Here is a 20,259-nt window from a genome sequence, read left to right as displayed (position 1 = left end):
TTCAACATACTATACCATGATTTTTTTAATGACTTTTTTCGACATACTATATTATAATTTTTTTTAATGATTTTTTTCGACATACTATATTATAATTTTTTTCATGAACTTTTTCGAAATACTATGCCAAGACTTTTTTCCATAGATTTTTTGACAAATTATACTATAACTTTTTTTTCATGAAATTCTTCGACAAACTATACAATGATTTTTTTTTCATGACATTTTTTGTCATATGACTTTTTTTAACACACTTTATCGTGACTTTTTTTTCATGAAATTCTTCAACATACTATACTATGATTTTTTTCCCATGAAATTTTTCGACATACTATACTATGACTTTTTTATGAAACTTTTCGACATACTATACCAAGACTTTTTTTCAACATACTGTCTTTTTTTCATGACATTTTTCGACATATTGTACTATGACTTTTTTTCATGAAATTTTTCGACATACTGTACTATGACTTTTTTTCATGAAACTTTTCGACATACTATACCATGATTTTTTTTTATGACTTTTTCGAAATACTATGCCAAGACTTTTTTCCATAGATTTTTTGACAAATTATACTATAACTTTTTTTTCATGAAATTCTTCGACATACTATACTAAGACTTTTTTTCATGACATTTTTCAACATACTTTACTATGACTTTTTTTCAAAAAGAATTTCGACAAACTATACAATGATTTTTTTTTTATGAAATTTTTCGTCATATGACTTTTTTTTAACACACTTTATCGTGACTTTTTTTTCATGAAATTCTTCAACATACTATACTATGATTTTTTTTCCATGAAATTTTTCGACATACTATACCAAGACTTTTTTTCAACATACTATATGTCTTTTTTTCATGACATTTTTCGACATATTGTACTATGACTTTTTTTCAAAAAGAATTTCGACAAACTATACAATGACTTTTTTTCAACACACTATATGTCTTTTTTTCATGAAACTTTTCGACATACTATATTATAATTTTTTTTAATGACTTTTTTCGACATACTATATTATAATTTTTTTCATGAACTTTTTCGAAATACTATGCCAAGACTTTTTTCCATAGATTTTTCGACAAATTATACTATAACTTTTTTTTCATGAAATTCTTCGACATACTATACTTTGATTTTTTTCATGAAATTTATCGACATACTATACTAAGACTTTTTTTCATGACATTTTTCAACATAGTATATTATGACTTTTTTTAATGAAATTTTTCGACATACAATACCATGATTTTTTTTTTATGACTTTTTTCGACATACTATATTATAATTTTTTTCATGAACTTTTTCGAAATACTATGCCAAGACTTTTTTCCATAGATTTTTTGACAAATTATACTATAACTTTTTTTTCATGAAATTCTTCGACAAACTATACAATGATTTTTTTTTTCATGACATTTTTTAACACACTTTATCGTGACTTTTTTTTCATGAAATTCTTCAACATACTATACTATGATTTTTTTCCCATGAAATTTTTCGACATACTATACTATGACTTTTTTCATGAAACTTTTCAACATACTATACCAAGACTTTTTTTTCAACATACTGTCTTTTTTTCATGACATTTTTCGACATATTGTACTATGACTTTTTTTCATGAAACTTTTCGACATACTATACCATGATTTTTTTTTATGACTTTTTTCGACATACTATATTATAATTTTTTTTAATGACTTTTTTCGACATACTATATTATAAAAGAATTTCGACAAACTATACAATGACTTTTTTTCAACACACTATATGTCTTTTTTTCATGACATTTTTCGACATACTATATTATATTTTTTTTCATGAACTTTTTTGACATACTATACTATGACTTTTTTCATGAAAGTATTCGACATACTACACCAAGACTTTTTTTCAACATACTATGTCTTTTTTTCATGACATTTTTCGACATATTGTACTATGACTTTTTTCAAAATTTTTTTTCGACAAACCATACAATGATTTTTTTTTCATGAATTTTTTCGTCATACTTTATTATAATTTCTTTCGTGAACTTTATCGACAGACTATACTATGATTTTTTTTCATGAAAGTATTCGACATACTATACCATGACTTTTTTTCAACACACTATAACATGACTTCTTTTCATGAAGTTTTTTAACACACTTTCCCATGACTTTTTTTTATGAAATTTTTCGACATACTGTACCATGACTTTTTTTCCATGACATTTTTTGACATACTATATTATAATTTTTTCATGAATTTTTTCGACATACTATACTAACACTTTTTTCCATAGATTTTTCGACATATTATACTATGACTTTTTTCCATGAAATTTTTCGACATACTATACCAAGACTTTTTTTCAACATACTATATGTCTTTTTTTCATGACATTTTTCGACATATTGTACTATGACTTTTTTTCAAAAAGAATTTCGACAAACTATACAATGACTTTTTTTCAACACACTATATGTCTTTTTTTCATGAAACTTTTCGACATATTGTACTATGACTTTTTTTCATGAAATTTTTTTTCGACATACTTTACTGACTTTTTTTCAAAAAGAATTTCGACAAACTATACAATTTTTGTTTTTTCATGAAATTTTTCGTCATATGACTTTTTTTTTAACACACTTTACCGTGACTTTTTTTTCATGAAATCTTTCGACATACTTTATTATAATTTTTTTCGTGAACTTTATCGACAGACTATACTATGACTTTTTTCATGAAATCTTTCGACATACTGTATTATATTTTTTTTCATGAAATTTTTCGACATACTACAATAAGATTTTTTTCATGAAAGTTTTCGACATACTATACTATGACTTTTATTTCAACACACTATACCATGACTTTTTTTTCATGAAGTTTTTCAACACACTTTACCATGACTTTTTTTTCATGAAATTTTCGACATACTATACAATGACTTTTTTTTCATGAAACTTTTCGACATACTATACCAAGACTTTTTTTCAACATACTATATGACTTTTTCATGAAATTTTACTACATACTGTAGTATGTCGAAATATACTATACTAATGTATACTATACTATGACTTTTTTTCATGATTTAACATGTGAGGGTGCAGGTTGTATCCGCCGTTTTCTACTTGGCGTTTCAGCTCGCTGCGGTTTGTTTTGGTTGACGGATACGGAACAGATATCACCTCATGTTAATCAGACTACAACAATAAAAGCACATAGACTCAAATTAAGCAAATATATTGATTCTTGCATTAAAAAATATATTTCGAAACTGTAAAAAAAACATTTTTTTCCCACCACTAATGTTTAGTAATAACACGGTTACTACTCGTCCTCTTTCTCTCTACATAATGTCTGCTTACAGTATCTTTCCATCTCTCACGCCCTCGGTCTCTCTCACCTCCCTCTTCTTGACTCAGGGTCAGCTGATTCACATCCGTGTGATTGATGCCACATCCAGACCTTAATCTTTATGCCATTAAGCGCCAATTGCGGCGGGTAATTTGGGCCGCAGTATAAGGGCGAGTGACCGAGTCAGCCGTGGGGGCGACCCGGGATTACAAAGCACGCCGCTGTCCTCCACCACCCTACGCACACACATTCAACCAAACCACCAAGCCTCTGAAGAATGTCGCCCCTGTCAGCGCCATCCTCTACTCAATCCCAGCATGCACTGCTCTGTCATAAATGGCCTTCTGCGCTAACAAAGAGGGCTTATTTTTTTTCCTCTCGGCACACAAAGTGCAAAGATGTGAAGGATGAAAGTGAAGGAGTGAAGCTATTGACCCGCTGCATCAGCTTGATTATGTGAGCAGTAACCACAGAGGCATCATGGACGCCTGCGGGGGGGTCAGCTGACGGGTCGAGGTAACCACAGCTTCTTGTCACAGAGAGACGTCTCCAAACATGAGGAAACATTGTCTGTCACACTGTAATCTCTGTTCTGTCCATAGAAATAGGAGCACAACGGACGTTCCCATTCAAATCAATGTAGCAGGATGGCCAGAGCGGCGCACATTTTATTAGGGCTGCACAATTAATCAAACTTTTATCGAAATTGCAGGAGGTGCAATATATTTTAAAGGCGAAATGTGTGTCAAAATACCATTTTAAATTAAATATTACCGTCCTGACCTACACATTATATTCTACAGACTTAAGAAAACATCTTTGTTTGGTAAAAATCACTGCAAAAAAAAAAATCACACCATAATTATTTTAATAGGTTTTTTAATGAAAATGAGAATAATAATGTAAAAGTTATTAGGGCTGTCAATCGGGTAAAATATTTAATCGCGATTAATCGCACGATTATCCATAGTTAATCGCAATTATTTCCAAATTAATCGCACATTTTTTATATGCATTTTTAAACAGTCCCTTTAATTAAACATTATATAATTTTTAATTTTATTTAATTTTTTAGAATACTAATATAATAATAGATTTATATTTTTTAATATTATTTTTTTTCATATTTTTTATTAATTTGTTTAATCATTTTTGAAACCCCTAACCAAATGACTAACCTCGTTATTGTACCCGTCATCGTCTGTTTCACAGCAGAAAAACAGAGTTCAGTCATTAGAGTTGTAAACAACCTTCCTAATTAAACTATGACTGTAAAGAACCAAAGATGATTACGACAAACACGTGGATTAGTATTCATAACCCATCCGTCAAAGTGACATGAATTGGCCACACAGGAGTTCACTGCGTCTCACAGCGAGTCCCTGGTGATACATTAATAGATGTTAATTCATGCTGGTGTCGGGGGAAACCAACGGGTTTATGTGAAGTTTTATGACCTCCTCTTGTAAACTGTCTATTAATGAATAGAGCTTTGGTATTGATAAACTATAAAAAAAAAAATATATATATAATATCAGGAGGCTGGTTATGAGCAGATGAGATTGCAGCATTAAGGTCTGGTTCAGTTTTATTCCGGTTATTATTCATATCTATCACCTGTCCTGAAGAACCTTGAAGTCAAGGTGCTTATTTGATTACAACTACAAATCCCCACAACAGGGCCACACGAGCAACGTCAGGTTAGGTTAGATACAAGGTTTAGTGAAAAGAAAACATTGTAGTTTGGCTTAAAATTACTACGTTTGTTACATTATTAAACTACTGACGTAAATTAAAATAAGTGAATGTTGACTTTTAGTTTCATACGGGAAATCAACATTAGTCTCCTGGTTAAAGTCCCGTGTTTATGTCCTTTTTATTAACAAAACTGCCTTTAAAATGTATGTAGTGTGATTATTTTTATGTATATAACCTAATAATTTTTTTGCTGTTTTTTACAGGGAAAATTCTTAATAGTGTAGGTTTAGTACAACATCATAGTTTGATTTAAAATGACTTTGTTTGTTAAGTTATTATGCTACGGATGCAGAATAAAAATGCCTTTAATCGTATTCTTATGTGTATAACCTGCTAAGTCATCATTAATTTAGGCAACACAAAATAGGTTATTAAAAAGTATGTAAAAAAATACAAACTAAATAGTGCATTAAAACAAAACAGTAAGGTACTGTAAAATAAAAAGAAAAAATAGCTATAAAATGTATTTTTTTTTAACAAGACAAGACAAAATTCATACCACATTTTTTACTAACCGTACAAAACTGTACATTTTAACTGTAAAAAAATGTTAATTTTACAGTAACATAATGGCAACCCTGCTGCCAGTTTACTGTTTGTTTTTTTTTTACAGGAAAATTCATAATAGTGTAGGTTTAGTAAAACATTATGGCTTGACTTAAAATGACTACATTTGTTACGTTATTTAAACCAAGGACGTAAATTCAAATAAGTGAACGTTGCGTTTTATTTCCACATAGGACCTGAACAGCGGTCTTAACAAAACTGCCTTTAAAATTGTATATAGAGTGACTATTCTTATGTATATAACCTGCTAAGTCACTATTCATTCAGGCAAAATAATTAGGTTCTAAGTTTAGTTAACGCGATAATAACGCATTAACGTTTTAACGCCACTAATTTCTTTAACACAATTCAATCTTTCGGAGGTTGTAGCGGGCTCAGTTTTGAAGCTAGAGTGAAGTTACTGAATGCATTGGTACCAACCATGTCATACTAACTAGTCGTGAAGGAGGTTAAATAACGCTACAAAATTTGCGCTAAATTTTGGCGAGGAAAAACTGTCATGTCCATTTTCAAAGGTGTCCTTTGACCTCTGACCTCAAGATATGTGAATGAAAATGGGTCCTATCGGTATCCAAGAGTTTCTCCTTTACAGACAGGGTCTATAGTACAGCATGTCTAATGAAAACATCAAAACACTGTAACCTAACACAATTTAAGAATTTCAATTAAAATTCATTAACCATCCACCTTTACTGCTTCTTTGTCCAGATAAAATGTCCACAAACGTCTCTGTTTTCACTTGTTTTGATCCAGTCATGCAGCAGGTTCAAACAGCTCACAGAGGGCAACCTCCTCCTTCCCCCTGTTGTAAAATAGAGCTAATAGCCGCCTGTCACACAAATATACATCACACAACCCTGAAATTAAACCCCCGTGGCTTGAAAACAGAACTGTAAAGACAGCTATCGATATTACATCCGCTGAATGTGGGGAATTGGATTTGTGATAGCAGGCAGCATTTCACATGCAGAGATGGAGTTTATTAAGAGTCATTAAAGTCCTATTTTCTTACTGTGGAATTGCGTCAGTGGATATGAGCACACACACGGAGAGCTGTGATGAGAGGTGGGGGAGCACAGGCAGGTATTACCCAGCACTTTGGTGCAGCAATAATGGAGCGACTTGAGAAGAACAATGAACGGCAGCTGGTTAAATAAAATTCATTCTTGAAATTGCTGAGAATGAGCTGCAGAAATCTCCTTCTTACCAAGTCATTTTAGTCTGTGATAGACTCCACAAAGAATATTTGAACCACTTTCCAATGCAAGTTTCCTGATCATCAATTTAGGGATGTCAATAATTAACCGTTAACCCACATTAAGCATTTTAACCGATTAACGCTATCGGTTAAAACGGTTAAAATAAATGTCAATAATTAATGAAAAAGCTGAGCGGCTCAGAGGAGCGGCTCGTCACTTTAAGGAGAAAAGCTGATCCACCTTAACAGCCCACCTTAAGAGGCAGAACCGGAGTTGCAAGATACAGGAAGTCGGCTCCGGTCTCTTCAGCTCGCTTGAGCGGAGGAGTTGTAGTTTCATAACATTTATTCACCGCCAAATAAACTGTACACACACTGCTACACCTACGTTCACAGCTAGAATGCCACCAACAACCTCACACTCACCGCCAACACACACACGGTCTGTTGGACACTTGCTAAAGTTACGCAGACTCTACGTGTGCGGCGGCGGCGAGCACGAAGCCTCCGGCAATGCTGGAGCTGCTAACGTAGCACAAATGCACACACTGTTTGTCGGACACTCGCTAAACTTACACCGGGCAGACACACAGCTGACAACCTGCTAAACTAAACTAAATCTGCGGTGGAGACTTTTACTGGGAAAGTGTCTGCATGTCCGCGACACTACACGCAGCATCGTAGTTGCTAAGTTAACGCTCCCGGACGGTGAACTGGGGACTCCCGGCAACGAATATCTGTTGTGCTCCTGCAGCTGGTACACACAAATTTAGCCTCCTTCCTGACAAGCTAGTATGACATGGTTGGTACCAATGGATTCTTTAGGTGTTTTAGTTTCATATGATGCCAGTATCTTCACTCTAGCTTTAAAAGTGAGCCGTTACAACCCCCGAAAAATCTAATTGTGTTAATATGTGAAAGAAACAAGGCAAAAGTGAGCATGGCTCACATACCCCCCCGCTCACTGCCTGACCTTGAAGTAGGGCCAAAGATTTTGCCCTGTTGGAAAAATTGCAAAAAGTTTGGGCACCCTGGACTTCTAACCCCCAAAAGGCACAACTAGACCACACGGTCAACCATCACACCAAATTTGAAGTTGCTAAGTTAAATAGTTTCCAAGTTCTACTCCGCAAATGAAAGTTAACACGCAAACGGACGGAAGGACGGACATACGTGGAGCGCTATATACCCCTGAGTACATTGTCGTTGGGGTATAATTAGTGGCGTTAAAATTAATTTGCGTTAACGTGTTATTATCACGTTAACTTTGACAGCCCTACTTTTCATAAATGCTCTTGTACGTTCATGCAAAACCCAATAAACAAATAAAAAAAAAATGCTGTACTCTCTCTTTTTTAAAATCCAATTCAATCCGTTGATATATAATTAACCATTTTCATTCTCTGAGCTCATCTCATACCTCGTCTATTAATGGTGTCCTCAGTAATGACGTGTCCACACCTCTGCACAGCGTCAGGGAGGAATAACAGAAAACTTCAGATGTGTAAATGTGTCGACAGCTGCCCGACACATTAACTGAACAAAACTGAAATTTCTTCAAAAAGTAAAAACTACTAATACCGAACGGTGACTCAGATCTCATTGCATGCAGCCTCGAGTGGTATTACCGGCCACTTCCCAAATACATTCTTGGTAAATATGGTTATACTGCGATGACTGTTATTATGGTGCGCTGCATTAGGGCTCGAGGACGTGCGGTTAGTCTAATGGCTTTGTCGAAAAGATAATGCAGAATTATAACTAGAAATTACATTCAAATGTCAGACTAATTTCCTGGCATTTCATGACGATGACGTGCGGATGTCAGTCCATTTACCCATCATCCTTTTCTGTTTTACATTAATGTTTTATTCATAATATCAGAAATGCATCAGTAGATGTCAGTGACCATCAACACCATTTAATATGACACGTGGAGTCATAGATGGGAGTCCAGTTGCCTGTTTATGCCATTACTTTTCCATTAAACACATTTTCCATGAAATTATAAGAAAAGTGATTTTAATTAATAACTTTCCTACTCTGAGTCTATTCATAGTTTCCTGTTTCAATAACACGAGTACCATTTTATATACACTTTGGACCTGAGTAGAGCATTAGGATATACTTTATCATTCGGTAGTAAATCTGCTTCAGGTGTTAAAATGTTTCTTATGAGATGCCAAACAGTGAAACAAAAGTGTTTTAGGTCAAAAACAACAGCCACACAGAGTAGTGAGATTTGTTCACTGTGGTTTTTATACTGTCTCCAGTAATTTCTGGTATGTTAAATGTCTCTACACTGTCAGTTAATGGTTTTGTTCAGTTACACTCTTCAATCTGCAAAACAGCTGCAAAGAGACTCACAGCGACTCACAGCGACTCCGAAAAGGGGCAACACAACTTCAAAAAGAGACACAGAGCAACTACAAAGAGACATAAAATGACGAAAAAGAGGCTGAAATTACCTCAAAGAGCCTCAAAATAACCTCAAAGACACCAAAACAGCTACACCGTGACAAAGAGCAACTACAAAGAGAGACACAATGACCACAGAGAGCTTCAAAATTACCAAATAGAGACTCAAAATTACCACAAAAAGACTCAAAATGACCACAAAGAGACACAGAGCAACTACAAAGAAGGACAAAATGATCACAAAGAGTCTCAAAATGACCAAATAGACACTCAAAATGACTACAAAAAGACTCAAAATGACCACAAAGACTCAAAATGAATACAAAGAGATCAAACAACTACAAATAGACTAGCTTTTGAGGCTGAAATTACCTCAAAGAGCCTCAAAATGACGTCAAAGAGGCCAAAACAGCTACAAAGAGACAGAGCAACTACAAAGAGGGACAAAATGACCACAAAGAGACTCAAAATGACCAAATAATGACTCAAAATGACTTCAAAAATACTCAAAATGACCACCAAAAGACTCAAAATGACTACAAAAAGACCAAACAACTACAAAGAGACTCAAAATGACTATGAAAAGGGGCAACAAAACCACAAAAAACAGACACAGAGCAACTACAAAGAGACTCAAAGTGACTACAGGGAGATTTATAATGACCAAATAGAGACTTGAAATGACTACAAAAGAGACCAAAGCAATTAGAAAAAGGGGCAAAACAACCACAGACAAAAGATAAGTACAAAAAGACCCAAAACAATGAGGAAAGAACAACATTAAGCAGCTGACCTGTGTATGTTTCTGCTGCAGTATTGGAGGAGGAGAGGTGGTGAGGCCTGTTGCATGTCTGTTTCCAGCAGCCCATGTTGTGATAATATGTCCATGTTAATGTTCACCACCAGGACCTCATGTCTAAAACAAATATTAATACAGTTACTTTAAACAGGCACATTGCAGATTAATTATACTGCAGACTAAAGTATGTAGACAGCAGAACTCCTTCATACAGGCCTGTAGCTGCAGCCTACAAGAACACAACTCCTGGAATTAAACAACAATGACCGACAACAGATAGAAACACACACTGCATTAATAAGACACATAAATCAAACAGGTGAGTCTAAAACCTCTAATACAACCAGCAGCAGTTCAACCAGCTTTATAATCACACAGTGAAGCAGAGAGAGGAGGCCTCTTCCTCCTCCTCCTCCTCAGACAGCAGCAGAACCTCTCAGGTAAACAATCAGCTCACCTGTGCATCATTACACATGTGTTTCATTTGGGTGCATGTGAGTGACATCATTATCATTCCTGAACTTTACATCTACATTAGACAACAGTACATGAAAAAAAAACATGTTTTTACATCAGAATTTTCAAGTCCATTTTTATAGTTTGACTATGAGGTTTCAATGTTATTTTAACATAATTCAATTTATTTAATAGTTTGAGGGAAAAACTATGAAGGTGTATTACTATGGAGGACAGAACCTGCCAAAAAAAATAATAATGAAAAATAAATGAATTAATAAATAAATAAATACAAATAATGACTTGATAAATAAAAAAATATGTCATTAAATGCATCTAAAATAATATTTAAAATAAATGTAGCCATTAATTAATTGATAAAATGTGACATAAATTGATATTTCTGTTTTAATATGCTTCTCTATTTATTTGTATTAATTATCTTATTTATTTACTCTTCTGTTTAATTTTCCCTTTCAATTATTTATTAATTTATTGCTATTCATTTTTAAATGTATTTATTTATTTATTTATTAATGCATTTATTTATTCATTCATAGATTTTTATTTATTAATTTTGTAGTTATTTTTAAATGTATTTATTTATTTATTCATGTATTTATTTATTTATGCACAATTTCCCCTTTGAATTTCACCCTTATTTATTTCCCCAAATGCAAAAAATGAATATATATAAAAATGAATATATATAAAAATAGATAAATAAATAAAAAGGAAAATTAAACATAAAAGTAAATAAATAAAGGAATTAATACAAAGATAAATAAATAGAAGTCAATTAAAACAGAAATATCAATTTATGTCACATTTGATCAATTAATTAATGGCTACATTTATTTTTAATATAAGTTTTGCTGCATTTAGTGACATTTATTTATTTATTAATCAATTATTTTCTTATTTTGGCAGGTTCCGTCCCCCATATATTAGGGCCATAATAATTACAGAGGCGGGGGAGAGGGGTAATATTCAGAGAAAAAAACTCGAAATTTCCAAAATTAAATTTGCAAATTTATGAGAAAGAAACTCACAAAAATAGTGTAGTGCAAAATCGTGGTAACGCCAGCCACCGTCTGAATTTCGTTGCTCCTACATTTGTGTTATTATGATGAGGATGGCCCTGAAAGATACATATACAGTAATTTATTCGTTCTTTCACTTTAATCTGAGATTAAAGATCTCAGCCGGCCTGATGTGAACCCTTCCCCTCATGTCAGTTGGCCAAAGCTAAAAAAATAAAGTTGTCGGAAACCTCAGATGACTTTTTCTTTATCCGGTCTCATCTTTTTGCTCTCCACGGCTCCTTCGGCTCGCTGACCTCGAGGTCAACAACATTAACTCTAATCTTTATCAGCCTCTCAGGATCAACTCAAACTTTCTCTCCAGGTGTCTGTCGGCTTTTCTTTCTTCTCATCTTCGTCCGGTGAAATGACGCCACGTACAAACGTTCTGGGTGATTTCACAGTTTTTAATCATAACTTTTTGTACAATAGATTTTACATTTTCACAAGCTAAGGAAGTTAATGATGCCGGATAGCTGAGGGAGTCTGCATCTCCAAAAAAGCCATTTTTGGTATTTTTGAAACAACAGATGGGATGGGAGATGGACAGCAAACATATTTAACATCGTTTTTTTTTTCGTCCAAAAAGTGGGACTTTTACATCGGGAGGACGTCTGAGCTCAGAGGAACTCTTCTATAAACTTTATCTCATATTCCAGGGCCAATGAAGATATGACACTGGGGTTCAAATATAAAATGAGCAGACGTACCGTAAGACACAATTCTGAGAAATGTAATCAGTTCCAGTTAGTTGAGTTTTCAAACATTTCTCTTTAACTTTCCCTCCAATCTGCACACATTCAATCTGTGGGAAATTCCCCACGTGCCCACCTTTCGGTCAAATATACCATAAAAACAAGCTTCAATGTGGTATAGAATATATTTGTCTTTAAACACTGATTTATTTCCTTCTCAATCACCATGCAATGACCATTTTCTTGCTCAACTTCTAGTTATTGTTGCCATAATTATTTCAAACCAAAATAATTACGGTAACAGAACAGTCTTAAAAACAAAGTTGAACATTTCAATATGAGCTATCGGCGCTCGGTCGTTCATCAAAACAGCAAAAATTAGTAAAAGATAGAAAAATAAGTTTAAATCTTAGCCAAAAAAAACCCAAATACTATATTTAAGCAACATCATAAATGGGGCTATGGTACAAAACAATATGCTCATATAACTACAGTAGGAGAGTTACATTGATATCCTCTTTCTCAGATGCAATAATATTCCATGTACATACTGGGGAGAAATATACACGTTATAAAAAACAATATTCTGGTTTATTTTCAATATTTTGTATCTGAATGTCAAAATAGCTCACAATGCTCTGGAATAGAATATCATCAGACATTTATTTGTCCAATTTTTATAGTTTTCAGCCAAGTACATACAGTGCATATACCATGTTTATGCTCGGTAAATAACATTTAGGTTCTGCTATACATTAATCATGTTTTTCTGAGAAGCTACATAAACCCAAGCAGCGTGTCGGAGATGCTCCCGTCGGTTGTCCGAATGACGGTGGAACATGCAACAGTGCTGCATGTAAACGAGAACTCAAAAAATCCCCTCAAAACAGATGCGTCTACGTCTGAGAATGATTGCGATGTTGTTGTTGTTTTTATTTTATTTTCCCAGCAGTCCTCGGGAGCAGACATACAAAATGCTTGAACGATTTACATACAGTACATAAGTCACATGTTACGTGTTTGCTGCAGTCGCTTTCACGACAAGAGAGAGTTGACCGTTTGCTGAACACCCCCCCCCCCAAAAATAATGATTCTTCAGTCGAAACTTAGCAGCTTTATAGTCCAATCAACATGCTGGAACTAAAAAGAGCCAAAGTCTGGATCCAACGAGCTTTCCCTTTCCAGAATAACACAAATAAGAGCAACAGTGCTAGGAATGGATTAAACAGTGTAGGCTCTTAGCATTCTAGCTACAATAGCATAGTGTTACCAAAGAGGAGCAAAGAGACGAAACTCTGGTGTCTTTTTGATAACAGCTGCTGCCGCCATTTTGGACTGAAAACTCCTAATACTTTCAGGTGAACTTTTTACTGGCGTCTGGTAGTCTCTTTCAGTCCAAAATGGCGGAAGCATAGCTCTACAGCAGCAATGGAATGACCAATTGACTTTCACTTCTTGGCGATATACGTTCTTTGGCGTTACTTCCAAAGCCAAGGAGCCATAGAAATAGAATCGGAGTAGAACATACCATTCACAATCAAATCAACATAGCAGGTTGGTCAGAGTGGCGGTCATTTTTATGTACAGTATATCATTACCATTGCGAGCGTTGTAGCCATGGATGTATACTAACTTACGTATAAACTAAACCGACTCACAGCAAGTTGTGAACTCACTGAGGTGAGGTTTTGCAGTAACGACTAAAACGAGCAGTGGAGTTGTAACGTTACGAAGCACAGAGAGCCAGAGGAAATGAGTAAAATTGAACAACTTAAAGGTATATAATATGTACCTCTAAGTTGGTCACTCCTCCTCCTCGGCTGAAGTAACAAGCGAGGGAGAGAGAGCAGCGATGGTCGAGCTAGCTAGAGAGTGAATGAAGTGAGGGAGCGGCGGTAGTGAGAACAAAGCAGCGAATCAGAAAAATAAAATGTTATTTTCTGATTGTTTCCAGGCGGTTACGTTCCAAGACACAAAAAACATACAACTAACTCAGCGCAACTCTGAATAGCCGTTGTGTCTGGGTATAAGAAGCCGAGGGGCGTGACAAAGTGGTGATATTTGACCACATAAACGGGCCTGTGTGCTGTTACTGGCTGGGGGTTACACCCCGACGACGGGCCTAAAGCCTGTTTGCAGACGGCCAGCAGCGTCCCGAGTAAAGCAATATAAGAAGAAAAGAGAAAATCCAGGCAGAGGTGTCAGGCATTAGCTAGCTAGCTAATTCCATCATGCTTTAATGATACACTGGTACAGAAAATGAGCCCAACAGCGGGCTGGTGGGTCTAACGGTCCCTCCTCCTCACTCCCTGCCGCTCCAGAGAAGGACAATCTACCTAGCTAACTAGCCAGACATCCGTCTCTGGAGCTGCGTCCGCTCTCTTCCCAGCGAGCTGACATCACGCTTTACGGCTCCACTGATATGTGCCGTCACCATGACAACTAACAACAATTGCCTTATTTTTTGTACTAGTCAAATGATCATGTAAAACACTTCAGTGTCCGTGTTGTACTCCTATTTTATTTCTATGCAAGGAGCATATCATAGCAAACTGCATGATTTGGTGGGATTACAGGTAGAACAAGCGTGGAACGTCCACAGTCGTACTGACAGTAAGTGAGGGGGGCGGGGCTTAGCAAACGGTCAATATCAAGCGATCGCTTCCTCCCCAAACACGTGTTGACAGTTTCACAATTGAGGCAATAAGTCGTAACACTGAACTGACAGAAAAAGGATGCTCTGAGCTCTGGCGTGATGGAGGTGTGTGTGAGTTACCGTTGAATATACTCTACAACAATATTATTTTTTTTTCCTCAGCTCTTGTTTTTGTGGACGCAGTGCAGCGAAAGTACATCAAAACTAAAAAAGAAAAAGAGGTGAAACTGCAGCAGCTTCTCTGGCTCCTTCCGTAGAGAAACACTGAACATGGCTTCTAACTATCACACGTATGTACAATCACTAATGAGTGGAGTGGATTCAGCCATCCACAGCAGCGTATCTAACCTACTGAGTATCACTCCAGGTGTAAAAAAAACGGGAGCAGGAAGCGTGGCGCTGTGTGTGTGTGTTTCTGTCTGAATGTGTGAACATGTGTGTTTGTGGGTCTTTGCTTGTGTGCTTTTGCCGGCGGCGACGTGTGTGTCAGTGCGAGCTACAGTAGAGACGGTTTGGGCGCTAACTTCTCTGATGTTATTGGTGTTCACTCAGCGTAAATATCCACGTGGGCCTTTCGTAAAAATGTACCAGATCACGTCGTTATCAAAACATACAGAAACCACAGAGGAGACTGATTAACACCTAAAAGGCTGCCCGAGTGATAAAACGTAGCCGTTACTGAACTGACTGTGACTTTTTAGAGCAAAAGATCCCACCTATAGCCTCGACACACAAACAGACGCGGGTGAAAACTGATCTGACGACTCTGAAAAATGTAATTTACATTGTATGTACCTTTCCAAGAGCCACCAGCTGTGGTTTACTGGAATGTAGTCCTCGAGTACGGAAGCTTTAAATCCCTTTTTTTTAACCTAAAAGGGAACGCACAGCCAGTTAACACGTACAGATCACCGCTTTAGCACACAGCTGCAATGCAAAAACAAACAAACAATAAAAACAACAAAATTCATAAAAAAAACAAAGTCAAAAGAGAGAGGGAAATAAAAGTACAACAGGTTATTACTGAGAAAAAAAAAAAGGATATAATTTCTTGTTTTGCCTTTTCTTTTATACAAATGTGTGTTTGTCAGTCCGTTGGAGTTTGTTGCTGCGAAGCGGCTACAAGGCGCTCGGCGAGGAGGACGCTAGCGGGCTGCAGTACCACAGCCAGAGCAGCGGGGGCAGCAGAGAGGCCAGGCCCGCGGGCCGTCTGGAGACCGCCGCCGAGTTTCTCATGATGGCGTTGGACGTACTTTGACCGTCGATCAGAGGGTCCTGAGGGAGAGACAGACATGGACACGAGACAAGGACAAAAAAAACTATGTGAGACTCTGTTATGTTTTTATTAGGGCTGTCAAAGTTAATGCGTTAATAACGCAAATTAATTTTAACGCCACTAATTTCTTTAACCCATTAACGCAACTTGTGAGTTTTAGGTTGTAGCAGCTCAGTCTTAACTCTAGAGTGAAGAAACTGGTATCATATGAAACTAGAAAAACCTGAAGAATTCACTAGTACTAATTGGTATGATTTGAGCATATTGTTTCATGCTAAATGCAGTACCTGTGAGGGTTTCTGGATAATATCTAGCAAATTAATTGCATAAATGCACCTTAAAGGCAGATTTGTCAAGTATTTAATACTCTCATCAACATGGGAGTGGGCAAATATGCTGCTTTATGCAAATGTATGTATATATTTATTATTATAAATCAATTAACAACACAAAACAATGACAGATATTGATCCAGAAACCCTCACAGGTACTGCATTTAGCATACAACAATATGCTCCAATCATAACATGGCAAACTGCAGCCCAACAGGCAACAACAGCTGTCAGTGTGTCAGTGTGCTGACTTGACTATGACTTGCCCCAAACTGCATGTGATTATCATGAAGTGGGCATGAATGTAAAGGGGAGACTCGTGGGTACTCATAGAACCCATTTACATTCACATATCTGGAGGTCAGAGGTCAAGGGACCACTTTGAAAATGGACATGACAGTTTTTCCTCACCAAAATGTAACGTAACTGTGGAGCGTTATTTAACCTCCTTCATGACGAGCTAGTATGACATGGTTGGTACCAATGGATTCCTTAGGTTTTTCTAGTTTCATATGATACCAGTATCTTCACTCTAGCTTTTAAATTGAGCCGCTATGACCTTAAAATCCCAAATTGCGTTAATGCGTTAAAGAAATGATTGCCGTTAAAACAAATTTACATTAACGCGTTATTATCACGTTAACTTTGACAGCCCTAGTTATTTTGATTTTAGTTATACATGTGCAAATCTAATTTGAACAACCTCAGAGCAGACAAATTGTGGTGCCCCGCCTAAGGGACCCCAGGTTGGGAATATATAAAATATTGAAAATACACACAGATATACCAATAAAAAGATAATGGGGAACAATAGTGAGCCTTAATGCATGTGCTCAATGTGGTCAGTATATAAAGATTAGTTAGTATATATCAATCCCTCTTTCTCAAGGCTGTGAGATTAACCTGTCATCGTTTTGGTAAATGTGCATATTCAGAGACAACTGGTTTCTACACAGTAAACTCTGTGGTCTGAATGTCCAGATTGTGGCAGGAGGAAGTTTCATGAATCAGCTGTGGCAGGTGCCTCTGGATCTCATCCACGGCAGACTCTGGGATCGGTTTCATGGCAGCTTGATAAATGATGACCAAAACAACAACAACAATAACACAAAACGCTGCCAAGCATTTCAAGCACCATTGTCACGTTTTAGGTATTTAGGTCTTTATGCACTACACATTGGAGAAAGGCATTTTGATTTGTTTGGGAGTATACCAGAATCCTTTAGATTTAGGACTTTAGGTTGCAGTATAATTCATGCATACAGGATGTGGTGTACTTCCAGACTGTTTAATTCAATAATATCACCTACAAAAACTAAATACATTCATCTGGTGTGACACAGTACAAAATAAAAAGGTTGTTTTTATAATTAAAATGCCAGAGTGGAAAGCTAAAAAGTATGTGCGTGTGTGTGCATTTTGCATGTGCCATCATGCGTGAGTACAGAGCTTCACCAGCAGCTCTTTGGCGGGCTAATAAAGCTGCGAGCTAACGGCTGGGTCATCTCCCCCAGACCTGTCCCTGCCTCTATTAAATGTCAGTCCGGTGCATAACAGTGCCTTATTATTGTACAATGACATTTACAGTGAACTTTAAAAGCCACAGATAAGCAACAATCCCATTTCAGCCTCACAGGAACTACAAAGACCAGGAGTTTACAAAGGGAGGCGGGAAAGGATTGGCCGCGGCAATCACAGTCAGAGGGAGGTCAGAGACTTCCAACGGCGAGGGCGGATCACACGTTGTGATTATTTGATAGCTCCGGTAATTGCCTTGATGCTGTTGAATTAAATTGTTTTCTGAGATAAAATGGTTCAGTTGTGTTCAGGTGGATATTTTTCAGACAGTTCTTTCAAATCTGTTTTGTCCGAGCGTACCTTTACCACCACATCCAAGTGCACTGCAGTAAACACCTTTTCTGTTAGTAACCATGATGAGGTATCTTAAAACACACGGAGCTGTATGACCTCAACCTTTTCTGTCTTAAATAAATATAAATGACATTTATAATGAAATGAAATGGCCATTATGAAAGGCAAACTCAATGTAGAAAGAAAGGGCAGGCAGCAGCAGCCCAGCAACAGAAACGGTGTGGACGCCACACGTGTGACATACGCAGCAGTTCAACGAGGTAGCCGTCACGTGCTGCTCATGGCCGCATGTTTTCTTATTGTTTGTTAGAACTCTTTTGGTGCATTTAAGAATGCTTAGAAAATGTAGATTTAGCGGCCTTACTGATTGTCTTTTTAAAGGGACTGTTTGTAACTTTTTAAGCGTATAAATGTACCGGGTCGGGACACATGCGCGCTCGCATATGCGCACTCGCGTGTGGCCGGCGTCCCCGCTCCTCTGCCTGCTTGCCTTCACTCAGACAGCGCACGCGTTCTCGCGTACTCGCTCCACCTCTAGACGTGAACACGCGCTCACTCCACACTGCAAAAGAGTTAGTTTAACTCTGAGAATATCTAGTGAATGTAGAGTGGACGTTTGTGCAGAAATAACTGCTGCAGCTCCTCCAGACCAACAGAGGTTTTCCGTGTCTTGTGAAGTGACGGGGCTTCGCAGAGAGAAACGTTGTCGTCTCGTTACCGACCGGGTGCCGGTGTCTCCATGTTCACTCCGGCTGCGGGCGGAGGGAGACGAGTTTCTCACTGCGGAGCCCCGCTGCTGAAGCCTGCGCTGAGGCAGGAGAAGAATACACAGTATCAGCATTGATTCATGGAGAGACCTTCGTCTGGTCAGCTAACATTACTGCTAAGCAGCTGAAATATAGAGTGATATTGTGGTTTTAGCTGACGTGCGTTGCCTCACTGTTTTGAGCGATGCTCTTTCATGTCTATGTAGAGCGAGCAAGCGCGAGCCCGACGCTGACTTTCGTTGATTTCACGGCCACAGGTGTCGTTGTTAAGAAGCATTTCTGAAAGTTACAAATAGTCCCTTTAGCTGCAATATAATTGTATAAGAAGTAAACAGATGAGGAACGTTTTAGTTGAGTTAGTTGTTGTTGTTATTGAATACCTTCAAGTATTTGATCCTGTCCCACTCAAAGTCATATTTCATTTTATTACACAATTGACGACAAACTTACCACACAGAAGACGCCGTTGACGGATGAGTTTGACTTCAATTTCTGAGCCTGCAACAGACAGACACAAAGAAACACAATCCCATGTTACAACCCACAAATAAAATATGTTTGTGTTTATGAAAAAGATCCAAATATCAAACAGATGATGATACAGTTTCAAGGTTAACTCATTTCTTAAAGTTTGCATGTTACAACACAACAGCATTTTAGCGCTTTGACAACCGTCACGCTGAGACTGGAGAGAGCGTGCACTGAGGATCTGCAGTAATTAATTTGCTTCGATCAACAATCGATGGAACAATCTGCAATCTAATCAGACTGAACATATTCTGTCAATACGTTTACACAACAACAGGTAGAAAACAACATCAGTGTTCAAACACTGTGACTAAACTTCAAAAATAAGCATCACATTCAATCTGAGCGTTTATGAAAGCTCGGCGCCGATCTGATCACAGCAACAGATTGGACACTGACGCTAAAGAGGGGAAAAAAAAAAAAAACTATAACCTTGGATGGTTTTTACCCCGAGAGCCTGTTAAACTTTTAAAGCCTCTGATATTTCCAGTGAG

General features: G+C 36.8%; 1 protein-coding gene across 3 annotated transcripts in view; it reads right to left on the bottom strand.

Annotated features, from left to right (window-relative positions):
- Window positions 1-12,025: 12,025 nt before the first annotated feature.
- The window catches only part of gfra1a (gdnf family receptor alpha 1a), a 124,759-nt gene continuing 116,525 nt past the window's right edge, over window positions 12,026-20,259 (bottom strand). For all 3 annotated transcript variants that reach the window (XM_037783033.1, XM_037783032.1, XM_037783034.1), the window contains 2 exons: window positions 19,688-19,735; window positions 12,026-16,265 (listed from right to left, as the gene is read on the bottom strand). In XM_037783033.1, the coding sequence (XP_037638961.1) occupies window positions 16,110-16,265; window positions 19,688-19,735 (204 nt within the window). In that variant the 3' untranslated portion in view covers window positions 12,026-16,109. The remainder of the gene's footprint in view (window positions 16,266-19,687; window positions 19,736-20,259) is intronic.

The sequence above is a fragment of the Sebastes umbrosus genome, chromosome 10 (assembly GCF_015220745.1).
Source record: "Sebastes umbrosus isolate fSebUmb1 chromosome 10, fSebUmb1.pri, whole genome shotgun sequence".
Classification (NCBI taxonomy): Eukaryota; Metazoa; Chordata; class Actinopteri; order Perciformes; family Sebastidae; genus Sebastes; species Sebastes umbrosus.
This window is presented reverse-complemented; position numbering and strand designations above follow the sequence as displayed.